This window comes from Leptosomus discolor, chromosome 1, assembly GCF_034619465.1.
Source record: "Leptosomus discolor isolate bLepDis1 chromosome 1, bLepDis1.hap2, whole genome shotgun sequence".
In the NCBI taxonomy this organism is placed as follows: Eukaryota; Metazoa; Chordata; class Aves; order Leptosomiformes; family Leptosomidae; genus Leptosomus; species Leptosomus discolor.
Genome location: NC_141391.1, coordinates 32,194,068 through 32,213,116, shown reverse-complemented (window position 1 = coordinate 32,213,116; position 19,049 = coordinate 32,194,068). Strand labels below are relative to the sequence as shown.

The following is a 19,049-nucleotide window of genomic DNA, read 5'->3' as shown; positions in this document are numbered from 1 at the left end:
TTGAAAGGAATCAAATTAATTCTACTTAAAGTAAGTAGAATCTATTACTTTAGTACTATATTGAGGAAAGATTTCAGAATGGAACTACTCACAGCAATAAAAAGGTGGCCGATGAAATACGTTAAATTAGTTTTTGACTACAGCAAGCTGCATTTGATATGCAACTGAAAGGTAGCATTGCGTGGAAGGGATTAAGCATAATAAAGATCTCTCCCAATAACTGTTGCCACTCGCTTTATAATGAGGCCCAAGCTGTCAAAGGATTGAGTTGACCAAGAACAGCAATTCCGACATGGACTGGCAAGATCCAGATTTTTATTGCTCTGTTCTGCTTTCCATCTATCTACCAGCATAGCTGCTGGTGCTTAGAAAATTGTAGGGCTTATTTACAGCTGGCCAGTTGGTAGAGAAGCTGTTGTTTGACTTCAGAATCAGAGCATTACTTGTATAAAACACAGAAGCTTTATAGCTATATATATATATATATATATATATATATATTTTTTTTTTTTTTTTTGCTGTGGGCTGGAAGAAATTAACATTGTATAACTGTACCTGATTGTGTTCAATACTTGCCTGTAAAAAGGCAAACACTGTGAGAAACTTCTCTGTACTGAATTCATGTTGCTATAATCTTGTCTTTATACATGTCTAAAGATTTTATTATGTTAGAGTTTATGCTTTGGTGATTATAAGGGACATTCATAGGATTTTAGGAAAGCATTTACAAGTCCTGGAGCTAGTGAGTTTGTAGAATACTTGCCCTTTATATTGAAAGTTTAAGGATTAATAAGCTGTTGAAGAAAAAGCAAAAACAGTAATTGAGAAGCCCCCCCCCACAAAAGGTAGCTAAATGGGATCCCGCTGTTAAGAAAAACTAGTGATCGGAAGTTTTACCGGTGTAACTCTTAAGAGCGCAAGTTTGTTGTTTGGTTTGTTGTTTTGTGGGTTTTGTTGGGGTTTTTTTGCTAAAATCGTATGAATAAACTGGATTAAAAAAAAAGATTGTGAGAACTTTTTAATGTTAGCTATAACTTCTGTAGGTAAGGAATGCAGATACTTACTCTACACAAGACCTCATTTTCTAACTAGGGTCCTATGGCCATTCAGTTGGGAAGAGGAAGAAAGTGAGTTTTACAGTTCATTCTAAATCGAGAAATTGCACTGCTTCTCCTGTGTCCTCGTAGGACTCCAGTTTTTGCCTGGTTTGAGATTCATTTTGCTACTTGATTGCTTTTAAACCTCAAAACCTTGCTATCTAGAGAGACCTTCTGTCTGAGTAAATGAATTATTAAAATGTTAAAAGCACAGGGCAGAAATATTTCTTGTATTGTTCTGCTCAAATATGAATCCAGTTCTTTGCCCATTCTTGCTGCCTATTGTTGCTTTGATGCAGACCAAGTAGTAGAAAAGGTTGAAGTGTGAAAATGTTGAGTAATGTTAAGGGAAAGTGTTTTATTGAACTCCTGCAGGGAATAAACTAGAGATTACTTTAGGGCCATCTGCACCTATCATTTATAGAAATAAAGCCATCACAGAAATTCTCTGTATGAATTCCAAGTGAATGTTGAATTGGGTTCCACTATTTTGAACTTCTCTTTCTAGGTAGCTTCACTGGTTATTATTTGGGCATCTGTAAAAACAGGCAAAATGGAAGGATTGGTGCTTTATGCAGATCTGTGTAATACTTGTGAATCTTAAAATGATACTGAAATGTTTCTGCTGCTGTTTCTTTGAAACACTGGGATGCTGAGTGTAGCTGACTCCTTTTGCAGTTTAGTATGCTTTTCTCTATTGTAGTCGAAGCGGCGTAACACTGCTTAAATTAAGGAGAAAAAAAATATTTAAAACTTTGTGGTATATCTTCCTCTGCAGCAAATTGCACAGAGTTTAAAAGAGGAACAGAAGAAGCTGCCATCTGAAGCTTCATTTTCAGATGTCCGGCTGGAAGATCCTGAGAACGGCAGCCTAGTTAAATCTGGTATGAAATATATCTCGTGTTGACAAATTAATGCATAAAGCTCACAGAGAGTGAGCATTAACTTGAACCATCAGTGGGAAACTTGCATATATTTTGAAGGGTTATTTTCCTAGAGAAATTCATAAGAGATTTTGAGAAGTGAACTCTGTCTCAGCATTCTTAATTTTTTTTTTTTTTTGAATGAGAAGCAACTTAATCTTGTTCTTTTGGTGGCATTTCTTTGTGCTTCCAGTGCAATCCATTTTGTGAAGCAACTGCTTTTGTAGCTGACAGCACCTATTGTACTTCGTATAAATCTGAGCTGCTGTATTTCGTACTGCAAAGTAGCCCTACAATCCAGATGTATACTTAAGGATGCTTCTGTTTGTTATCCATGCTAAGATGAGAAGGGTGGTTTGGTGTGTCAGGCGGGCCTCTTAAATGAATGCTTTGAGCATCTAGGAGTGTCTGTGTGTGCCTTTACCTGGGAAGGCGACTTCTTCCTTTGAATGCATTCCTACTTACTGAAACTAGTTAGTAATTTTAGCTGTTTACAATAATTCAGAATATAGTCCTTGACTTTTTAAAGGTGACCCATGTGCCTGTAAATTACAGTGAACTGAAAGCAAATTCCATGAAATATGGCTCTTTTGATGCCAGTCGTTTGAGTATTACAACCCTTTAAATTTTTGTCTAAGATCCATGAAGAATTTCTCCCTTTATTGTTGTTCAGAAGGGTACAGTGTTGTTTTTCCCAGCAGTACCTTTCTCAGCTCTTTGTCAGTTGTTTCTTGTATTCCTTTTGATTACCTTGTGGTTTCTTGCTTTTGGCTTGCAAGGTCTGCAAAGGTCTTTCTGGCCGTTTCTAGCTGGACTCCACAGATCCTATTGAGAGTGGAGTTCATCTTGCTTCAAGCCAGATGTGTGGCATTCACTTGTTCCGTCAGTCCCACCTGCGTTCAGGAGACGGAAGGAACCCATGTGCTGTAATTTGAAGAAGTGTCTGAGATAATTGGGATTATTTGTCCTTCAAAGATGCCTCTATCCTATTTCAGTGCCCACAGGAGCAGCTGAAGTGACTAATAGATAGCCTGGGAACTTCAAACTGACAACTAAGGTCTTACAGGCCTTCTAATTACTGTAACAATAAATTTATTGTTGCAAAAGGTAGAACGATATTGCTGAATTGTTTTAGACAATTCCTGTGCTGATCATACAAACGCTTCACAAGTACTTATTCTATCATTGGGTAAAAGTTTAGAAATGCCACTTTTTTGAATGCTTGCTAATTGGAATGAGAGTTCTGACACTATTGACTCAATTGTTTCCCAGTTTTTAAGGACAAAATGAAAATAATACAAGTCTTCCATCTGGCAGATGTTGTGAAAATCCGTTTTGCACATACAGAATTGTTACAAAGGCTACCCAGGAGGAGCACTTTTTTATGTTTAGAACCCCCTCATGACAAAATTGATTTTTGCCAGTATTTTTGTGGTTATTAACATGATGTTTAAACCCTACACTTTCTGCAACTGTTTAATACATGTAGGATTATTCCCCAGCAGAAGCGAAAACATGAAAAAATAAAATTGATGGGAATTTTCCATTTTTTTTTTTCTGAACATCTCCTGTAGTTCCATGATCAGTAACCATTTTTTTTCTTCTATGTTTTTTTTTCAGTAATTGTTTGATTATTTCAGCTGTTGAGCTGAGTAGGGGGGTGTGTGTCATTGGAGACATGCCTGTGAAACTAACTCATTAAAAAAGGTCGAGCTGGGCCATCTCTGAAAGCGAATTCATGTCTTTCACAGGCATATGCTCTGTACACGTCAGAAATCTAGTACTGACCTGCTCAGAGGAAAAGAAAAAAACTCAAACCAAACCAAAAAACTAACCTGTTTGGGATGCAATAAAATATCTTATTACTGTGGAGTCAGTATAAAATACCGTCGATATTGCAGTCTCCTTCAGCTGAAAGGACAGACGGGCAAGTTTTTCATGCATGTATTTTACTTTTGAACAGGTTCAGCAGAATCCCTTAATCCCAGACACCAGACCACGATTTCACCAGCAGATCTGCATGGAATGTGGTACCCTACTGTCAGAAGGACTCTAGTGTGTCTCTCCAAACTGTACAGATGTATAGACGTACGCAAAATTTTCTTTATCTGATTTTTTCAAGGGAAGTTGTGAAGTGTGTAGCACCATGTCTGCGTATTTTAATGTAAATTAGAAATGGACAATTACTGTCCTCTGTTATCTCTTAGTCTTTTTGCTGCTGTCTTTATGTAAAACAAGTGAACTGACAAATTTAAGTCATCGTTTCCAAGACAATTTTGTATTTGTAGAATTAGAAAAAATAGCCGTTGCTATTGCAGAAATACTTCAGTGTCTGATGCTCAAGATACTTATCACCCCAAAGTTGAGGAGTGGATAGGACACAAATTATAGAGAATGATCTTATTGCTGAAATTACTGTGTGAATGTGTTTCTTGCTATGTGGTTTGCAGGACATCAGACGAGGTGATGTTTCTGGTCTTAAAAATGGTGACTCTACTACTTCTGCATTTTGGAACTTGTCTCAAAGATTTTTTGTGGCTCATCTTTTCACCTTCCAAAATGTAGGAGACATTTCCAAAGTTTAAGACAGTGGGAATCTTCATGTCTAACAGAAACAGAAGCGGTGTTCACTTCCCAAGTATTTTGAGACTTGCCGTTTAGAATCTGGTATATGTCTGTCACCTAATAGCATAAAAGGCTAATGAGAGAGACTGAGAAACATAATGTGAGTGATTTTGCTTTGCCGTGTGTGTTGTATGTTGTAGCTTTATTAGATACATTTAATGAATTTCAAAATATCTTTGATAGGTGTTATGTGAAACTGTACCAAGAAGGTATTTGCTTAAAAAGAAGCTGGAAAATATTAATACTTTATTGCTTACTATATCAATCTCATTAAAGATAAATGAGTAATTGCCCTTGTTTTCAGCTAGACCTTTGGAGATGAGGTCATTTTTGCATTGTTTGAAAGGCTCATTTATAGTGTGTCTGCACGGTGATTATTTCTTCACTGAGATACTCTAGCAGAACTGGTGTGCCTTGCCTGCACCCGGTAGATAGGAGAAGACATGAATGAAGTGACACGGGCAAGTCTTGGGGCAGTCAGGGCTGTCACGTACTACGTTGGAGCGCTGGTGGAGGCGAGCTGTGTTCCTGCTGCTGGCTCAGCCGTGTGATCTGGGTGCTGCAGCTTAATGAGTTACTCTGTGTCACCTGGGCCGCGGCAGCTGTCATGTTTGCTTACTAACCTGGTGCAAACCTGAGGTAGTCTGGGTTTGCTTGAGGTTAAGCTCACCTGACTGATCTCGTGTCTGTTGCAAGTGTAAGTTGCACACACAGATAGTTACCCTGACACATGAAGTGTCTAGTCAGGTTACCCAGTAAGCATCTCTTTGGCTGTGAATGCATTGGGTGTCACTGACCATGTCACTACCCGGGTGCAAATTCAGAGCCGGAGGGTGAGCAGAACATGCTTGAGTGTATACCTGTATCCAGCCTACGTGCTGGAGCGAGCTTTCATGTATGAATGCTCCATCCTGTCATGCTGCATTTAGGTGACATGTTTGTAGCTGACTAATCTAGGGTTTTACGTGCTGTTAAGCGCATCCTTCACAAGCTACAACACTTAAAGTCTGCTTAAGCGTTGCTAACACCTTTTTTTGGTCTGATTTCTCTTCCCTGCAGAGGGCAGTGTTTCAGGGGTTATCGCAAGAGGCCTTATCTGCCTGCATCCACTCGCTGCTGGGAGCTGCCGATTCTATCAGCAAAAACAAGGTCAGAATTGGTGCTTTGGGTATGATTTCTTTTTTTCCTCCCGTGTATATCTAAAGCCACGGAGCAGTTGTTCAGAATTCTTATTGAAGTCTCAGTGAAAGTGTGTTGTTCTGCCCCCAGAGACCTGATGGATGTGCCAGATTTTTAGTTGCAGTTAATGTATTGTAAAGCAAAGATAATGATTCACATGCTAGCCGATCTGTAAAGGTGGAGTACAAATCGTAGCAATCGTGTTTACAGGCTGCTCTAACTCATGTGAATTCAATTAAGCGATACTGAAAGAAAAATTTCTACTGAAGTGTCTGCTCCCTGTATTTGTTTTCACTTCCTGTTACCTCCATTGTTTGAATTCTCAAAAATCTTCCTAAGTATTAAATTCACTGGGAAGATTTGTTAAGTATTCTCTGCTCTGAACTGTCTGTTATCAAAAGGTTTGATCTGATGTGTTGCTCAGAATTCAATGAAGTTTTATGAAGTCATTTTAAGTGTTACTCTTTAGTTGGAGTAAATTGCCTTTTTTTCCTGTCACAGTTCCTTTAATACAAATACTACAGTAATTTGCTATTTTTTAACAGCCAGGAAGTGAATTTAAAAAATAATAAAAAAGGAAAGCCTTAGTAGGCTAAAATTAATAGATTTATATAAGCAGGAAATATTTATTAATGAAAAAAATTTTAGTTGCTATTAGAAATTAAGAGCTGTTTTGAAGTGTTTCCTTTTGACCTTTGAAAAATACCTGTTAAACATAGTATCTTTAAAAAGGAGTTCAAACCGTGTTTCCTTCTAGCTTGAACAGCTGACTATTTCGTATGTGATTAATTCAGAGTTCTACAGTTAGTTACCCATTCCAGCACTGTACGTCAGGTCAGCATTGACTTAAAGTATTGCAGAGAATGAAACATCCTGCAGTGAACCCTAGATAGGTTGGCACAGGACTAGCATCTGTACTACTTTGTTCTTGATGCATGTTCACTTAACATTATTTGGTGAAATTGTGCATGTAAGAGTAAAAGAATAAAACCTCAAAGAAACCCTTCCACCACTCCACTTATATTTAGTAACCAACTCTTATTTGTTGAAACTGCAGATATAAATCTAATTTCTTCTTTACCGTTTTATTTAACGTTGTATCAAGGAAAGTTCTCTCCAGCTTGCAAAAGCAAACTTGAATTTTTGAGTCCTCCATTACGTTAGTGAGCCATGAACTTCAAAGATTAAAAGCAGCATGCAGTATGAAGCACATAGCTAAAATAACAAGTGGTGCAAAACTGATCGTCTTGGTGTGAACTTGGCCTTGTTTTATTCTTTGTATCTTTGCTGTACTGTTTAGAAATTAACTGAGCTTTGCATTTAATGACATAGGAAAGATGCCTCGTAAGACCTTTGCACAGTAGCACACTTAATCAAGATTATTACAGCAACATTAACTATTTGGCTATTTTTCAATCTTCATAATGATTAAAAAATAATTTAGAACTTCATGTTTTTCAGCTATAAATTGTATGAATTACATGAAATAATTCCTGGCTCTTATGAAGTTTGTGTCTTTCAAATAATGGATACCTGTGCTTAATGTAGACATTTAGTAATATGCCTGCGGAATCTCATTCTTCTGAGAAATGTGACTGAAGTCATCTTCTGTAGAGCAGTGTGTTAGGAACAGTACAGAAGTGGCATTTGTTGATCCCAAAGTGTAGTTAATGGCACTACAGACTGATGGAAAATCTCGTTAGCAAGATTATTATTAATTTTGTTAGAAGAGTTAACTAATAAAAGTGGAGGTGTTGAAACTTTGCTCTTTGTTTAATTGTTTTTTTTTTTTAACATGTAATGCATGTTCTTTCTCTTGTGCTGTAGACCCAGGTTGATGGACAGCTTTTCTTAATAAAACACCTTTTGATTCTTCGTGAACAAATTGCTCCTTTCCACACTGATTTCACCATTAAGGAAATTTCCCTGGACCTTAAGAAAACTAGAGGTACTAAACAGTTGCTGGCTACAGAATGGGATGGGATTGTCCTCCTGGACTGTGCCAGTAAAGTTCTGGGTTTATTTTATGTTCACTTGCAATGACCTGTATGCTTGTTCTAATCTCTGGCTTTGTTCTTATCTTCTCTGAAAAAAACCAAAACCAGTCTCTTATTCAGGGCAATTCAGGATGTATCTAACAAATTCTTTATTTTTTGTATGAAATGCATTTGACTGCCTTTTGCTGTTGACCTAACTTATTTATGCTATCCTTTTTAAGAACAGCTAGGTAATCTTCATTTCTATTGCACCGAGATGTCTTTCCCCTTTTCTGACTCTTTAAAGGAATATCTTTTGTTACTGCTGTTTAGCAGGTGAATTTAACAATACATGGTTGACTTGCTTACAACAAATTAAGATTTCCTAGACCTTTCTGTGAGGTTTTGTTTTGGAAAGACTTTCTTATGTTCAATAAACAGTATTGTTGAATAGTTTTATTTAGCAACTATGTCTGTTGTAGGAAGGGAAAGTAGAGAGTAGTGGCCATGATCATGATTTTTAAAATTTTACTTTGGTTCCTTTGTGAAATGCAGAAAAAACGCTCTCAATACAAAAGTGAACTGTCGTGCGCTTGTCAAGTTCATAAAGATAATGGGAAAAATAGCCGGAAGCATGTCAAGTTTCTCTTCTTCCATTCCAGAAGAGAAAGCTGAACTTTTCTTTCCTGCCATCTAATATGTTGCTGTTTTAACTCTGAAGCAAGCATGTCTTACACTAACCATTTCACCTGTTGCATTTGAACATCAACGAAACCTCCCACCTGTTGAGTAGTTTCTAGTTGACTGGAGGTTAAAGGGCAAATACGTCCTTTTGGTGTCTTGTCCTGGCTGACACACAAGTTTGTTCTCCATCTTCATTTAATTGAATGAATTTTTGTGCCAGCCAGTGCTTTGCAGATGGTAGTGGTAAGTAATGGAAAACACTTCCTTTGTATTGGCTGGTGGCGGTAGTGTTGGAAAGCTGTGCATTGTGCTTAATTGTTAATGTAGCATAGGCCAGTAGGGCTTCTGTGTTTGGGATGAGTTACAGAAGAACAATAACATGGCTAATCAGAGTTTTACTGTGTTCTAGCCAAGCTTTCTGCACATAGATTTAAGATTTAATTTGGGATTTATAGACGAAGGGACGCTGCTTAATGTACAAGTCATGCTTCCGCCTAATTTTTTTTTAAAGTAATATAATGCTAAGGTTCATGTAACTGAAGTATGCAGTGGGGAGAAGTGACTTTCACACTGACTAGCTCATAGGCTTCTAATCAAGAACCTAGGCTCTTCTTGGAATCAGTGAAGTTTCTGGGAAGTAATTCAGAGAACAAAACAAGTCTTTCTCTGTGGTCTTCTTTAACTGCATAGGAGTGCAGATTCTTAGTTCAGTGCAAAATCTACGTGCTTGCATATCTGGTATTCCCTCTTTGTGTAATGCCTTTGACAGCACTTTAACTCTTATGTCTTGTTTCCCTCCAATTGTTTCATACAGCGAGAGGGGTGCAGAATTGCTTTTGAAATGGAAAAAAAAGAAAGCAGATAGATATGTAGGATGATCAATGAATAACATTAGAGCAATAAGCCATACTGAAACTGTATCTTGATAATTTTCTTTTTCCCAGTTTGACTAGATTTCAGGTTGACAACATCGTGTTAATGCTATAAGCATAATTTCAGTATCTGGTGTTAATTACAGGCGTTGTTGCTTTTTCTTCTTGGGAATTCTGTAGAGACCATAAATATGAGTGTATATCAACCTTGATGTTTTATTGTTTAGTCCTAACTAAAATAATTAGGTGCAGAGGAAAAGAGTGCCAGTCCTAAGGTATTTCATGCGACTGTACTTGGTTTTTCCAGGCAACACGAACCAAATTCTGCATATTCTTCATGAATGCTTAACTACATGGCTTATGTAAAAGTCATTTACTTGTGGATACAGTTACAAAAGGAAAAGAGCTCACAAATTTGCATGCTGATAGCATTACAGCTAGTCTGAGTTGTTTGTTAGGTTCATGTTATGTTCACTTGTTTAGACAGTTCAACTGTAAGGTTCAGATTTACCATAGGTGCAATTGAAAAATAATGGATGAACCTTTGTGTGCTTCTGTGCATGTGCACTTGTGCATCCACACCTAGCAGCAGTGGAATTAATGTTATAGTCCTAGTCATGCTAGGCTGTTTTTTGGGTGTTTTTTTTTTTTTTAATTCGTAAATGAGTGATTAAGTTTTTAATTCCTGGAGCTGAATCCCATTGCCTTACAGCGTGAGTGACTTTCTGATTCACAGATGCAGCATTTAAAATCCTGAACCCTAAGACAGTTTCAAGATTTTTCAGACTAAACAGCAACAACGCCTTGATACAGTTCTTGCTGGAGGTAATACGGGGTCTTATTGCATTAAGAAAAATTGGGTCATTTAAGCGGGTGGTGATCTCTGGCAAATAAAAAGGAGAGAATTGCTGTCTTCTGTTCAAGGGTACTCCAGAAATCAGAGAACATTATATCGACTCTAAGAAAGATGTAGATCGTCATCTGAAATCAGCTTGTGAGCAGTTTATTCAGCAGCAAACCAAACAGTTTATAGAACAGCTGGAGGAGTTCATGACAAAGGTACAAACGTGTTGTATGTTCGTTAACCTAACTGAAATACTGGTAGGACAAGGGAATTGGTATTTAAATTGGGTATAGGAGACGCTACTAGTTCTGTCCGATTAGTTGAAGATGATAGTGCTTCCCATTATAAGGTCGAGCTTCCCTTTAAGTTCCAACAACAATTTTCCAGGCCTTTTTTGAGATTAATGGGTTAAAGGAACGTGACAGTTTGTTTTTAAAAGCAGCCCTTATGCTCTTTGATCAAGAAGCGTTAATGTTTCCTTGAGTTGAAACAGGTCTGTGAAAGTTGGCAGGAGCTTTTAAGTTTGTAATACCTTGACTGAATTTGTAAGCCTTTAAAACCAGTTCTGGGTCATGCGGGAGGTCATAGGGGGACCTCCCTAGTTCCTGAGGGAGGTCGGAGAGTATGTCTGTGAAGTGTGTTAAAATTTTCTGTTGCTAGCGTATTTTACACCAGTGAGGTGCTTGCTGAGCAGCATTTTCCTCCCAAGTCCTGTTTGTGATAGAAATTCCTGATAAAAGTTGGTTGGAAAGATCAGGCATCCTAGTGGATAGGAACGAAAAAGATCTCTTGTTACAGTACACTCCTTTCTAGAACCTGCTCTAGAGCTCAGGATTTCTAGGCATCTTGAGAAAAACCATGCGGCAGGATCTATTACTTTTGGAAAATGAGAAGTGTGTTGTGGATCCTTACGTACTGAGACTAAGTGGCATGAAATCTCAGAAAGTGGGGCTACAGCATTGCATGGATGTCACAAATATCCCAGCTGCTGTTTTTTGGGAATTTAGAAGATTACAGTATTAAATGTACTGATGCCTGTCCTGCTGGGGTGAGGGGTCAGTGGCATGCTTAAAAGTATGGGTGGGTAATCGCTGAGATTGATAGATTGTCCAAGTGAGCCTAATGATTCATTGGGAATCTGGGGAGTTTGACTAACCTGCTTAAGTATAAATCGCTTTTGAGGTTTTGTATCCTTGAGTGCCTAAGCATCTTTGTCAATTTAATCCCATTTTGAATTTTACTTTCAAGAAGTGATCATGGTTGTAATTTTGAATTGCATTTCTGTCAAACAGCTTCCCCTGTGTGTTGTTAAGTCAGGGCATAGAAGAGAGAGCGAGCAGGGGAGATTTCATACACTGCAGTATCTAAGAGACTTGTGCAATTGTTACTTGGTCACTTTGTTGTGAATTCAACTGAAAGAAACCTCTTTTTGTTGATTGTACTTGTTTTAGGTAGCTGCTTTAAAAACAATGGCCACTCAAGGAGGTCCCAAGTACAGCCTTTCACAGCAACCTTGGGCCCAACCAGGTATTTGCTTTGTTTTATATTTGTGTACCTCTGAGGTGCTTATAAGCTAATAAAGCCATGATCGTTTACTACTTTGAGACTTCTAAAAAATTCTCATCAAATGGAGAAAAAGACCCTTTCCATTCACTATTTTTGGTGTAGCAATATAAGCTGCGCTATGTGGGGCTTGAGTGTTTCACAGTGTCATTTGTCTCTGTGTCTGACTTCTAAACATTGGATTCTGAAAAGCTGGCCAGATTAATTTGGACTGTGAGACTGTGGAATTTGTAAATTTTGAAGTAGCTAAGAACTTTCTACCTTTTTCTTGAAAATCCTGGCTTCCATTTTTACCTGTGTGCTAATTTAAATGTCTTAAGAAGTCTCTAAATCAAAACCTGCTACAATTCAGAATATGTATGTAATTGGTGCAGTAGATGAATGACTCGAGTATTTCTCAAGCTGTGACTGTTCTTCCATGAAAACAGCATTTCTGCAGCTGCAAACGGAATGTGCTTAAGGAATTATTTTATTAGATTAAGATAAAGCTATTGCTTTTGTAGGAAAAAATGAATCTGTATTGAAGCTTTTAATCGTCTGTACATTTGGTACCTACTTTCTTCTCACTTTTCCTGTCACTAGCCAAAAAATGGAATCCAGCTTGGTTTCCCCCTTGCTTTGTAGCAACATTTGGAGTAGCTTAGATGTTCCTGGGTGGTTTTGCTCTTCACGTTCTGCTTCTGGGTGACACTGAGAAATCTGATGATTCCAATCCATACGTTGGAACCTTCTGTTGCATCGTGTTCTTAAAATGCAAAGCCAGCCACGTTCATTCGTAATTCAGTGCTGCTCCGTGGGTCAGACACTCTCAAGGACTAACTCGAGCTGCTGCTTAACATTTCCTGCTTCTTCAGGAGTATTTTTTAATGTTTGTTTGGAGATAATTATGTGTGTAGAGGCAAATCTAAGTAGAGCTTCTGCTGTTTTTTTGGAGTTAGTTGTCTGAGGAGCAGGAGTAGACAGAAAATTTAGATACAGTAGAAATTGTGGAAAAAAAATAAACATATATTAACTTTGGCACTTTACAGCTATGAAATGTATTGTTCCCCTGCCCTTTATGCAAAGATCTTGTAAAATCGTTGAAATACATAGCAGTAAAGAAAGAAGGTCTTGTCTGAGAGAGGATTCCTGTCTGGTTGATTCAAAGTCCAGATGGCTGTGCAGCCTTTTTTCTTACAGATGTGGCCTGTGGTCAGTAAGGAGAATCTGTGATACACTGTTCTCTATTAGTAGTGTTTATTTCCCAGCAGTTTCTTTTCCAGGCAAGTTTTCTAGGGGGGAGCCTATGTAGAACTTTGTTGCTGTTGGAAGGCTGTGACCTCAGGAGCCTCAGGAGGGTGTGGTTGCTTGCAGAAGTGGGTTGGATGTGTCTTCTGCAGGGAAGGAGAGGCTGATGTCTTGAGTAGATACCGAAAGAAAAGCCTTGTCTGGCATGTTGTGGTCACATGATGGGTTGATGCTGCACAGCCCAGTCACCCCCTCTTTCCCTTTCACTCAAACCTCTGATTGTGATGAGCCCAAGTAGAGTGGAGGTGATACTCTGGAGCGTAGATTTCAACTAGTAGAATGCCATTTTAGCCTGTTAAGCATATTTTCTTTTGCTTTCAGCCAAGATCAACGATCTGGTCTGTTCCACTTACAAGACAATAAAAACAAAGCTGCCATCAACATTACGAAGCATGTCATTGTACTTGTCCAATAAAGATACAGAATTAATTTTGTTTAAGCCAGTTAGGGTGAGTATTGCTAGATGTACTTCAGAACGTTTTCTTATAGGCGTTGGGTCTTCATGTCTTGTGGGATCGTTCACCTCGTGTTTCTGTGTGTGAATGGTTATATGTGTAATATATCTATATAAATGTATGTATGCCTATATTTATAAGTGTATATATAGAGACGTACATAGAGACACTTATCTGTATATCTGTAGAGTTATTCTAGGCCACCAGTCTAGCCAGTAAACATGTGACACCATGCATATGTAATAGTGAACAGACTGTTACAATTACTGTGGTGTCCCTGGTCTGAGAAGCCTATTGAAAAGACACACAGAAAAAAAAAAAGTATCTAATATGTTTTATAATGATAGGTTTATCTTAAAAAACCCACCAAAACCCAAAACAGCTGTCCTGCTCTCTGTTGTGCTCAGCCTACGTAACACACACACGTTTCAGGGAAGTAGCTGGTTTCATTCATTCTGCACATCTTCCACCTGACATTGTTCGAGCTATAAAGAAAATTAACAGTGTCCCAGCCAAAACCAGTACAGCTTGGTCAGTTCTGCGTGGGCAGAAGCACTGGGGGCAGAGAGGATGATACAGATTCAGTGGGAGACCCATTGTAATCCCACCAGAAAGAACCAAGCTTGAGTTGTAAACTTCCAGGTTAAGTCTGTAGGACTCAGTGTTTCGGCTTAGCGCGTCTTAGCTAAAGTTTTTGTCTCACAGCCAACGTGGATTCCTCGTGGGTGTTTTGGGGCTTGTTTTAGAAGAAAAGCTCTCTAAGCTCGACTTCTCCCTACCTGGTCACTTCAATAGCTATTCCATGTACATGTACATTGTACTTAGTCTGGTACATGTTTGCTGTGTGTTTTAATACTGAGTTTTTTCTTCTTTCCTTTGAAAGAATAATATTCAGCAAATGTTCCAGAAACTCCATGCTTTGTTAAAGGAAGAATTTAGTAACGAAGATCTCCAGATCATAGCTTGTCCTTCAATGGAACAGGTATATATTGAAGCTCCCTGTTTTATCAGTTGCTCTTTCGTGTGACTTCTTTTTTTTAAACATTTTTTTTCGTTTTTAGTATTTTCAGTGTTCAGAAGCTTTGTTTATTTATTTATTATCCCCCTTAATCCTGGGCTTTGTCTGAACTCTAGGCTCTCAGCTAAAAGGGGATTTTGTTTGTTCTTTTAATGAATATCCAATAGAGTTTTTAAACTGGAGGTGGTGATTGATGTTGCTGGGAATTGAGTTGTACAACGTCATGGCAGAGTCTTGCTGTTTCTGGGCACTGTCTCTTCAGAGAGGTGTCAGAGCTAGGGAATACGCTTTGAAAAAAGCCTGAATGTGTGAAGGCAGTCTTGGTTTTGACAAATACAAAAAGCAGCAACTTCTGCATTTAGGAAGCGTGAGAAAGAATTACAAGGGTTCAGCTGAAGAAAATTGCATTGGGAAAATGTGCAGATGTTTATGGAAATGTAACCCTGCATGATGAGGTCTTTAGTCTCAGAGATGATTGGGGTTAAGAATTCTCTGTATTAGGATACTCTGACAGAAACCAAGTAGGTTTTTAAAAATCTTGCTTTGACCTCGGGGAATGTGGATAGAATCCTGATTATCCCAGGATGTCCATATTTAAACAGATAATCTAGTTTATGAATTAGAGGACATTGCGTGCAGTGCGTGTGGCCACAGGGATGTGTCAATAACTGTCCTGGAGCGCAGAGTGGGAGTGATGCACTGGAAGGGGTGGCGTTGTCGTAGAGGAGATGTAATTGTTTATCTGTTGATCCTTAGGATCACTTCTCCTACAAACTGAAGCCTATGGGAAACCATATTGTAATCTGTGGGAAACAAGCATTGCAACGGGTCCCAAATGTGTTTCAGATACCTAAGTTGAATGTTAGTGGTTTTTGCCTGTGCACATTTATTTGGGGATTCCTTGACAACGCATGAAGTCCTCTTAGAAACTTTGACACGGTGTGTTGTGACTGCTGAAGTGGCTAGTCAGCATGGACAACAATGCCATTTTAAAAAGCCTGTGAGTAGGCATTTGGAAATTTTGGCCAGTTGTTTTGTAGCTGTCTCCTCCTGATTTTTCTAAGGCTCCGTGTGCTTCCTAGGAATCTGTTTAAAGGTTAAAATGTAGGACATCAGTTCTGAAACTTAGCTGCTCTGTCTAATGTAGGCTTTCCTTTTGTCTTGCAGGTGAACTTACTTTTATCAATGTCTAAGTAGCCCAACAGTGAGGCTGCTTGGAATAAACTTCAGCTGAATGCCAGACAGTGAAGGGAATGCAAGAATATTTGCTTGACGTACATGAAGGATCCCACTGTGCAGTCCAGTCTGCATCAAAACTATCCAGGCTGCGTAACCCTGTTTTAGGAAAAAAAACCCAACCAGTTTTATTGATTTGTTAAAGGTCTTCCCGTTCATTGACTTGAGAAGTAGCGGGGGGGGACACTAAACAAAAAAACCCTTTTCTGATCACTCTTGTGGAAGCTCGGTTACTGCCTTATCCAGATGTTTTCAAAGTTGAAATCCTGGGGTTTTTTCCTATGTAAAAACCTTTCTTGCTTTCCTTTAATAAGCTGGTGTATGCAGTGAAAAGCCACACTTTCAAAAACACGCTGGAAATAAAGCACAGGGAATTGAATGGGACTGGTAATAGATATCTGCAAGGCTCGGAGATAAGCACATTACTATGACTTAAGCAAGCACGCTCTGATTTTTCTTTAGCTCCCCCGAAAATCTTGGTAATCCACCACATGCTTGAACATAATTCAGAGGTTCTTAGCTGGGAAAACTTTATTTCCTGCCTGTGATGCATTTTTTGAAACACTGGATGTGCTGTTTTTCTTACGTTGTTGTGATTTGGAGTTGTGAGGTCTGACCTGAAGTTTCATGCTCTAACCTTACTCCATGTAAAGAATCTCAGTTCCTTGGGATTTGCCATGGAAAGCTGTGCAATATAATTTCTGTTCTTTCTGAGGGAACTGCATGTTTTCAGATGCTTTACTGCAAGCTTAGCATTGAGATTCTCAGGTACTCAGTTCTAGGTTGGAGTTGGGTTTTGGCCTTACCCAAGAACAAATGGTGGTGTTTAAAGTGGGAACCGGGACTGGAACTTGTACAGCCCTTGTGCGCTGGAGTAAGTGCTGATAAGGAGGTGTGGGGATGCCAGAAATGGAATGTGCAAGCCTGTCAGATCAGCACTGTGAGCAGAGGATCGGTACTTGGTAAGTAGAGAGCAATGCATGCTGTTCAATATGTGTCAGCTGGCCATTATTTTGGAAAGCTGAATGCTAAACACTTGGCCATTAATGGAACGAAACACTACAAAGCAGCTTTAGGGTGTCTCAATGTGTAAGTCCTTATTGTGCAGCACTGCAAAAGAAAAATGGAGTGACTTACATGGCAGATTTTTAACTTATTTATAAAACCTCTTCTGTAGTTTTAAACATGTAGAAATTTCCATGCACATCGGCGGTGTTTTGATTTAGTAGTTTCCTGTTGCAAATCACATGGCTGGAGCCTGAGATAGTAGGATTTAAAGCTACCACAAGAAGTGTTGCAGCAGTGGAGCTGAGGTACCTAAATGGGTACTCATAGGACCATACATGACTCTTTAAATACTAACTAAAGGAACTAACAAGGAAGAAAACTTGCCCTTTCTTTTTACCTGTGTAGAAATACAGGCTGTAAAATAATGTCCAGTGCATTGTAATATATGTATATTTGTTTTTTATAAAGTTTTACAGAAGGACTGTGTGGTCAGAGTTATGACTGACTTAATATAGACATTGTACAGAAAAGACGTGCAGGGTAAACCGTTGCAGTAGTCACTCTTGCGCTTGGGATCTTTTTCTCTCAACAGCTCTAGGACAGCTGGTTGGAAGATTAGAAGAGCAATCAGTTTATACAGCCTGTTTGCTAAATGAACGTTTGTTTAAACATGTACAGTTTCAGATATTTACGTTTACAAATAGTGTAAATACTTTCAAAAGATTAATTTAAGATGCTTTATATTATCTGACTAGAAACTTGCTGTTTTTAATTTTTTTAAATAAAAATGTTGCCTCCTATTTTGGTCCAAGAGTAAAGCTTTATTCTGTATCCTGAGGCTTGTCTGACAAGGTAACTGTAATATAGAGACAATAAACATCCCGTAAGCACAGGCAGCACATCGCTGACAAGTGGTGTTCTTTTTTAGCAGTAAGAGAAGTGACTTCATTTGGCACAGTTGTATATCTGAGTGCTGAATGTACAGCTAATTGTTAAAGTAATGCCTCTTTATGGTTATAATGAAATTAAATTTGTATTTTCTTTACTGACAAACAGTCTTGTGTGACTAAACGGTCTCTTTGCTTGCAATTTTGTTAGGGGGAAGAAACCACAGCTGTATTACAGGAACATATTTTAACTAGTTGGCTTTTACTAAGAGAAAACTTGGGAGCTAGAGATGTCCCTGCTCACTGCAAGGGTGTTGGACTAGATGACCTTTAAAAGGTCCCTTCCAGCCCAAACTGTTCTATGAGCTGGTGGCAGAAAGCACAAGTATTACTGTATTTGATAGCTGTTCTTGTTGCCTGGTTACTCACAGACTCAGCTACCCATAGTTTCTCATTACCACATACTGTGCTGCTTGGTACTGTAGGAACACGTCATCCAGAGGCTTGTGGTTTGTCCCTGTAGTGTCAGCATGAAGCTTCCCTTCTCCCTCTGGCTTTGACAATGTCATTTGAATGAACAAACCTAAGGAAAAACGTTCCTTTCTTGTGGAATTCAGCTTGTCTGACGGGTGTGGGGCAGTGGTGTGTGACCATTGCTTCCTGGGCGCTTGGACCCTCCTGAAGAGGTTTGGCCCTTTGGATTCTATCGCTCATAAATGAAGCAAATGCAAAAGCAGCTGGCCAGGCTTTCATGCTTCTTTCTGCACAACAGTGATGCCTGCAGCACAGCAGGCTTATGCTGTGCTGGGTGTTTTCCAAGCAAAACCAGTTGTCCCTTCCTCAAACTGTGTGTTTGGTGTTGACAAAGTGATGCGGGTAAAGAAAAGGGGAAAAAGTCTGTTGCTGCTGAAGGAACTCGTGGTGACTGCAGGTAGATCCAGCCCGGTGTCAACAAACATGCTTTCTTCTACCTGCATACGGTTTTGTTCTCATTGAACTCTAAAACCAACACGGTGGAGCAAATCGGATCTTTGATATAAAGACCTCTCTGAATAGAACACAAAAAAAAAAAAAACCCAAACAAAAAGAAAAGAAAAAAGAATTGGTTGGCCCCTTTCGGTGATGGCCAACCATGCCACTGAGCCATGGGACTTAACTCTCTACCACCAATGGGAACCCTGGCACCCCAGAGGTCCTTCATCTTCCCTCTCTTGGATCACCCCCAGCTCCTGTACCTGAGCTGCTACTCGTCATCCCCTTTCCACACGTGTGGGTGTCTCTGTCTGGGACCCGAAGCAGGCTCCTCAGTCACACTTGGTACAAAAGGTTCCCAAAGTCCAGTTCCTCAGCTGTAGGAAGGAAGCCGTCTCCTTCAAAGTACTGCACATTCGGTGT

At 39.0% G+C, this 19,049-nt stretch overlaps 1 protein-coding gene across 1 annotated transcript in view; it reads left to right on the top strand.

Annotated features, from left to right (window-relative positions):
• Positions 1–17,567, top strand: part of COG3 (component of oligomeric golgi complex 3) — a 32,067-nt gene extending 14,500 nt beyond the window's left edge. The window contains exons 14-23 of the mRNA XM_086481957.1: positions 1,876–1,981; positions 3,984–4,108; positions 5,705–5,794; positions 7,652–7,772; positions 10,093–10,181; positions 10,281–10,415; positions 11,652–11,727; positions 13,372–13,499; positions 14,389–14,487; positions 15,691–17,567. Coding sequence (XP_086338083.1) covers positions 1,876–1,981; positions 3,984–4,108; positions 5,705–5,794; positions 7,652–7,772; positions 10,093–10,181; positions 10,281–10,415; positions 11,652–11,727; positions 13,372–13,499; positions 14,389–14,487; positions 15,691–15,720 — 999 coding nt within the window. The 3' untranslated portion in view covers positions 15,721–17,567. The remainder of the gene's footprint in view (positions 1–1,875; positions 1,982–3,983; positions 4,109–5,704; positions 5,795–7,651; positions 7,773–10,092; positions 10,182–10,280; positions 10,416–11,651; positions 11,728–13,371; positions 13,500–14,388; positions 14,488–15,690) is intronic.
• The last annotated feature ends 1,482 nt before the right edge of the window (positions 17,568–19,049 follow it).